Source organism: Lycium barbarum, chromosome 5, assembly GCF_019175385.1.
Source record: "Lycium barbarum isolate Lr01 chromosome 5, ASM1917538v2, whole genome shotgun sequence".
Lineage (NCBI taxonomy): Eukaryota > Viridiplantae > Streptophyta > Magnoliopsida > Solanales > Solanaceae > Lycium > Lycium barbarum.
Window position 1 is genome coordinate 22,116,192 of NC_083341.1, and position 7,342 is coordinate 22,123,533.

Genomic DNA, 7,342 nt, shown 5'->3' on the forward strand with positions numbered 1-7,342 from the left:
TATATATATGTATACACGTATATTCTGTATTGTTGACTTGCTGTTAGCCTGTTAGTCAGTAAATATTTAAACTTTAATTATAAACTTGTATAACATATGTAAATATACCTACAATATACTAATAAATACTATAATATATATATATAATACAAAAAACAAAAAAATAAAAAGGTTTTGGAGACTTTGAACCGGACTGGTTCCGGTTTGAGGTTTCAAACCGGTAAACCGGAACCGGTTAAACGGTTCCGGTTTTTTAACCGGAAACCGGCCGGTTCCCTAACCGGTTCCGGTTAACCCGGTTAACGGGTTTACCCCAAAGGCAGGTTAAAGTCATTATAATGTAAGTCATTCTACTAGACATTGATTTCCACTGGAAAAGAGTACATTCGGTAAACCATTTGCTAAGACACATTATGATATAAGATCCCAACAACTATCCTCATTTACAAGAGTTCAACTCAATGCCTATTGCCCAATAAATCAGATGCTTAAAGGGCATCATAAAATTAACCTACCAAAAAGAAAGCAAAACAAAAAAAGAGAAATAACTCAAGCATCAGAAAGTGTATGCTTCCCAGCGCTTCCAACTCTTCCTTCAAATTTGATTAATTCTGTAAAACCATCACCACAATCAGTTAATGGCATCATTAACTGAGTAAACCGATAGATGTCAGAAGGCCAGCTCCACCGTGCTAGTGCCCGAAAATCCCAATTTCTTCATTTGATCAAACCTGCAACAGGTGGAAAGTGAAAAAACGACGCACAGAAGGAAAAGATTTAGGACATGATAAAATGTAACAAATGCTTGTTGCTTTTTAACTTCCATCTCCTGATAGCTACAAAAGGTAAGTTGTGCAATACTTCACTGACAAGTTAAAATTGCTTCAGTCACCTAAAAGGGTTAGAAAATAAGGCTTAAAACCTCGGAAAAGTAGACTTACATCAAACTTAACTATTGGGGTGTTATGGCGTCGTTAATACATAAACTATTACCAGTCTTTTCAGCTGTTGGGAATCTTGGGAATGTAGTTTGACAGGTAAAAATGAGCAAAAGCGGCATACTTGGTAATTTCAATAGTTCCCCTTACAGTGTTAACCCCTAATTGATAAGATGGACTGTAAAATTCTTATCTTATACAGGAAGGTTGCAGTTGCTTAAGAGTGTCTTGATTGCCGTACAAACCTTTTGGTCCCAAATTTTTTCGTTGTGTCTGAAAAAGATTATGCATCTGATTGATCTGATTGAGACTGTCTGTAGAAGATTCCTATGGACTGTTGTTACAGATTGTTCAAAGAAGGCTTTGGTGGCCTGGGATAAACTATTTACCAAATCAGCTGTAGATGATTAAATATTACTAATATATAGGTATGGAACAAAGCTGCCATCTTGAAGCATTATTGGAATCTATGCAAGAAGAAAAATAAAGTAATACAATAGGTACACGTATACTTTAAAGGGAAAGTAATCTGGGAGGTGAGTATTAAGAAAGCATCATGGATAATCCAAGAAATCCTCGATACCAAAAAGTATATGGAGGGTGGTTGGGCTATCTAGTGAAGACCCACAGAACTTTGCAGAATACTCCATAAGGAAGATTTATAACAAGCTGAGAACGGACGAAAATGGTTTTAATATTCAAGGAAGCCCAAGGTGGCTTTTTATCCTATATTTGGCAATGCAAGGGAGGTTATACACAAGACACTAGCTGACTAAATGAGGTATGGGCAGTAGCTCAACGACACGTGTCAAGTATGCGAAAATGAAGATTAAGACATACAACATCTGTTCTTTAAAGGGTAATACTAGCTGAAATACATGGGATGATACTGAAGGCAAGCCTATACTACAAGAGAGGAACCAAAAGGTATTCCAGAATGCAGTTATGGTCAAAATGATATACAATGCCGAGGAAGTTGGAAGCCAAGCAATTACAGAAACTGAATTTCTATCCGTAACACAGATGTAGCCAAAGTGAGGTGCTAGGAGTAGCTTTTCTTTAGTCTCTTCTTAATTTAGTTGCAGTTTTTTCAACTCTAGGGGTTTGTTTTACTTGTACATATTTTCCTGGTAATGAAGCTTCTAATTACCAAAACAAAAAGAAAAAAAAAAGTTCCCCTTAACCATATATAGTGCCCATACTGAATCCCACACCCTAGCGCAAAGCCAAAAGACGGCATATGAGAAGCAAATTTCCAAAAGACATACAAATGAAGTTGTTGATGTCTTCGGGCAAATAATAGTAAATCCTCTCTTTTCCGGGATGCAAATTGGTAAAGAAGTATAAATGAAGACGTTGTTGAATGTCATGTAATAGTAAATCATTTCCCTTTTTTCTTAAATTTACACTTATCCCTCCACTGACATACAAGTCTCTAACTAGACTACACCCAATGTAAGTGGAACAACAACTAAGCCATTATTCTCTCAACAATGTTTGGTTCTTAAGTAACTCGGCATTGATTCCGAGTGTATGTCTTTTGAAACAACTTCCCTTCATTTTATTTCAAGGCTAACTTGTTCCTTGCAACAACTTCAGTCATCGTAGTGTCATGCCTATAAATAGTGCATTTAGAACTCTGAGTAAGACCATAACTCTACATTTGAAGTCGAAGAAGATTTTTTTTTTTTTTTTTTTTTTTTTTGATATTGAAAATAAAAAGATAAACTTCACGCGTGATAACTGATCCTAGTTATATGAAGAGAAACACCTTTCGAGTGGTTGAAGAAAGTCACCAAGTTAAGGACCATCCTAGCATTTCTATATAATTCTAAATTCATACAAGAGAGTTTTTTTTGTGTGTGTGTGTGTTTGTGGGGCGGGTGGGGGGGAGGAGAGAGAAGGTACAAACCCTTAGCAAAGCAGCAATTCCTTATATTTCATTCATCATCCACAATGCTCCAAACCATCCTAAAATCACAAACAAGATTAGGCATGAGTTAAAACAAACAAACGATATAATTAGGTTTACGAGGTGTTTCAGAGATGAGGACAAGCAGCTTGTTGCCAACACCATACCAGACTATCGAAAAGGCAAGAAGCATCACAAGATAACCAAGCTTATACAACCGAATCTTCTTTTCCCACGGAAGCTGATTGAAAATCTCAGTTACATCTACCAAGTGGCAGCGATCGATATAACTGATCAAGAGTTAACATCAGTTGTCAGAATTATATGTTGAGATGTCAGTTGCTAAGAAACAGTAAAACGGATTAACAAATGTCACATGCAACGACTTTCTACAGGTTTCACTAATAGATGCTTACACTTTGATATTATAATATAAGTATGGTAGACATATCAGAAACATCAGCCAATGCCCTGTCACAAGATGCAGGAAGCACAAGGCTCCTTGAAGAGCAAATTCTGGAAGCACTCCCCTGTTAATCCGAGATGCTGAATCATAAGGGTTGACATAATCATATTCAAGATCTGCCAAGCACATGAGCTGCAATAAATAATTGCAAATTGTAATATTCTCCAAGCACAAATATTAGGGAGATAAGACCAGTAAGAAAAGAGAGAGAGAGCTTAAAGAAAACAACTATGCAGACAATGTAATCTAAGTTTAAAACATGGTGCACGCTACGTAACAACTTTGACCAGTATATTCAACATTCAACATACTTGTTCGTCTTTCAATTCGATTGATAGAAGAAAAAAGGACTAGAAGAGCTAACAAATAATGCCAGATCATCAGCCATAAAATGGTAGATACGCAAGACTCAAATGTCAAACAAGTAAATCTAAGTGATATTTGTCTATTGAAACAAATGATTTGTTAAACACCCCATGTTACTCTCTATTCAAATCTTTTTTTATAACCGTGGACCGTGGTATCCTAACCAACTTGCGCACATCTCGACTAATTCAACGGGTGCGTACTACCTCCCACTGTATGGGTACCAGGTAACTCTGTCAGCTTGAACAGATAGGAAGAAATTACCTAGTATTTTTTCCTCTGTTGGAATATGAACCTGAGACCTCATGGTTCTCAACCCACTTCATTGACCACATCATTGGTGCCTATTCGAATCATTTTTGGGAATCACTATACGAGACTCTTTAATCTAGGCAGAAATCCGATCGTCCTAGTGAATGATCATAAATCACTTCAAATGATGTTTTGGAAGCTATGGAAGTAAAGATCCATGATACTTGAAATATAATAAGGCCATACTCGTGTTACGTTGCTAATCATTCTCTATATTTCAAATCAGTTGGTGTTGCTATATGAATTGGCTGGGTCCATTTCGCTCTCTTCAGAAAATTCATCTAAATCATTGTTACGCTGATGGTCAACCTACTAAGACCTTCCTCTATTATTGGGGCATGGGACCAGCTATGCTATGCGAAACTCACATTGACAGAGTTCTAAAACTAACGTGTACTAAAAATATAGATGTGAGACAGTTCATGTCTTAATGCCTTATTCCTGCATTATCAAACCAATATGCGCCTTTTGCAGATTAATCCAATATGAGGAAGTTCATTCACTCCCTTCAACAACATTGAAACCTATCATTATAGCCAATAATTATATTCTTTTTGAAGAAAATTAGCAATTGATGCATCTAAGGATATGGCCTAATGGTTAACGAAGTGGGTTGAGAACCATGGGTAGGTTTAATTTACAGCAGAGGCAAAACACGAAGTAAGTCTTCCCATTTATCCAAGCCTTAGTGAATAGAATTACCTAGTACCTATGTTGGTGTATGGTAGCAGGTGCCCATGAAAATAGTCCAGCTGATCGCAAGCTGGCCCGGACACCATAATTATAAAAAGAATTAGCAATTGAAATTGAATATCATATACTTTTATCTGCTCGTGCATAATGAATACATCAAGGAAATTTTCCCCTTCACACCTCCCCTTTTACAAAAATTCGATTCTTCACTTTCCCAATTTCCATTGCACAACACCCATTAAGAAAAACAATACTCTTTAATAAGGGAGCAGCAAAAAATCTCAACGAACCATAACCAACGAAAAAGGAGGCACTATTACTATACGGAGTATAAATTTGTGTGTAAAATTTCACTAAAATTGTGAAAATAATATACATGAATCCATAACTTTAAAAATATAGTAATTAAGTTCAATAATAAAACCTTAAGGGGCGTTTGGTCCCAGGATTAAGTATGGGGTTAAATTTATACCGTGTTTAGTTGACATAAATTTATATTGTCAACCAAATTCAGTATAAAATTAATCTCAGCCTTAAGCCTATATATCCTATCAAACTTGGAATTATTTTATTAAATTAGTGCAAGAATTATAATCTCAGAACTATAATCCCGGGATAATATAATCCGCGAACCAAAAGACCGTTGAACTCATAAAGCTTAAGTTCTAAATCTGCCCTCTAAATCAAGAAAAGGCTGTCAGGTTCACTAAACTCCCGTTATGCGTGAAATTTGGAAATTGACTAGATACACCGCTTTACTCTGCATTTCTACGGGAGACTGTTATTTAAATTGATGGTAAGTGCATGGATAGTAGTTACCTGGTAGAGGATAGTACCAAGAACAGCCACGAGAAGGAAGAAGGAAAATAGCCATGAGAGTAGATCGCCCATGGCAATTTCTTCTTCTTCCTTCTCTTAGGAACCTTTTCTCTTTTTTCTTTTCTGCCTCTGTGGCTTCGTATGGAAGCTCCCTCAAAACAGAGTTGCTGAGCTTCACTCTTTTTTAGGAGATTTGACCATTTCTTTTGTCCTTATTGTGTTAAAATTCTGAAAACATACCTTGAAGTTTGGTATCGAATGACAAAAATACCTATGAAGTTTTGAAGGGGGATAAAAGTTCCCTTGATTTAATAAGCTGGCTAAGCCAAACAGCCTTTGATGGACTTAAAAAAAGCACCTTATAAGCAAAGCTGTTTTTTTAAGCCCATTCAGACAGGCTCTTGAGGCTAAACCTTGTTAGAAATTTGTGATACGATATTGAAAGCGGAAGAAATGTAAAAATAACAAGAAATTAACAAACAATAAAGATAGATAGAAATTAAGGGAGAAATATAAGAGAAAGGTTAAAACTAACAATCAAATATGCGTTTAATTAGTAGAATAAATCAAGAAATGATAGAAACTTAAATTCATAGTTGGATTCACTCATCCAAAGGAGTCAATGGGTTCAGATATAGAAAGAAAGAAGAAATTTCTAAAAATCCTCACAAAGAGCACTTGCTCAATTTTTCTGACATCAACATAATCTATCCCTAATAAAATGACAAAATGTAGTATTTATCCTACGATAAGAATAAAGACCAATAATGATTATTACAAAAATATCCTTAATGAAATAAGAGTCTTCTTAGTCTTCTTTGGCATGTGGGGGTTGTGTTTTAAAAATAGCTCTTTTGCATAATTGGCCTCTTTTTCCATGCTCCAAGTATTCTTCCAAGTGGAGTCTTGTACTTTTATTCTAGCATCCCTTCAAGCCTCAAATCCTCCTTCCATGCATCTTCAAAGTACTTCAAGCAACATTTTGATACAAGGTCAGATCTGCAAGCTTGATAGCCATCTTGGGGTGTATCAATCCCTCTTTCTTTAAAGAAATTCGTCCTCGAATTTTTGCCTAACATGATAAACTCAACAAAAACCAAACAAGATCCAAGGACTAGCAAGTGTAATCTCCAAGAGGAGTTAGCAATAACAACATAAGCAAGAAAAGCATCAACAAACATTTCCTAAAATGTACTCTTATGATATAACCAAGCATCTAGAATTTCAACAACGGTAATGTATGACACAAAAGATGCAAATACTTGGCTATCCACGTAATGATCATGTATGACACAAAAGATGAAAATACTTGGCTATCCACATAATGATGAACAGAGGGTAAATAAATAAAACCAACAATCTTAAGAGAACAAATTGTGAAGTTCATGTTGGTTCGTTCATGTTGGTTCTAGTGATCATAAAGAACAATTCTTCCTCTAATTCAAGTTAAGAATCTACTTTCTTATACATGAATGCATTATACTCAAGATTCCACACTCTACACAACACACAAATCTATGTCCAAGAAGAATGTATAAAAACAACTCTGGGGTCAAATACAAAAGTATCCCCCACATAAGACTCAAAAACTATTTAAACCATATCCAAGCATGAGTCAAGAATCAATGAGATGGAATAATGTTAATGGCTATGCGTCCACCAAATAATGTATGAGGGATCTGGTTGTGTACCAGTCCCCATAACCAGATCCCTTATGCAGTGCAATAAGTAAAGAAGGTACGATTTTACCATGAAAAACTCTTTGTTCAAGTGATTAAAAATCAACCTACCCCAGTAGGATTTCAATTCTATTAACCAAGCAACTCAGGTTACAAC

The 7,342-nt window shown here is 35.8% G+C and overlaps 1 protein-coding gene across 1 annotated transcript; it reads right to left on the minus strand.

Annotated features, from left to right (window-relative positions):
- Positions 1–333: 333 nt before the first annotated feature.
- On the minus strand, positions 334–6,211 carry LOC132640712 (protein cornichon homolog 4-like). Its single transcript, XM_060357442.1, has 5 exons — positions 5,507–6,211; positions 3,267–3,448; positions 3,018–3,140; positions 2,851–2,909; positions 334–731 (listed from the first exon to the last, which is right to left on the minus strand). Exons 1-4 carry the CDS (start codon positions 5,576–5,578, stop codon positions 2,879–2,881), a joined length of 408 nt encoding a protein of 135 aa, XP_060213425.1. The 5' UTR covers positions 5,579–6,211; the 3' UTR covers positions 334–731; positions 2,851–2,878.
- Positions 6,212–7,342: the final 1,131 nt, after the last annotated feature.

Coding starts and splice junctions, on each gene's coding strand:
- LOC132640712 (XM_060357442.1), bottom strand. CDS start 5,578: ATGGGCGATCTACTCTCATGGCTATTTTCCTTCTTCCTTCTCGTGGCT. Junction 3,449..5,506: donor TTGGTACTATCCTCTACCAG/GTAACTACTATC, acceptor TATTTATTGCAG/CTCATGTGCTTGGCAGATCT. Junction 3,141..3,266: donor TTATATTATAATATCAAAGT/GTAAGCATCTAT, acceptor ACTCTTGATCAG/TTATATCGATCGCTGCCACT.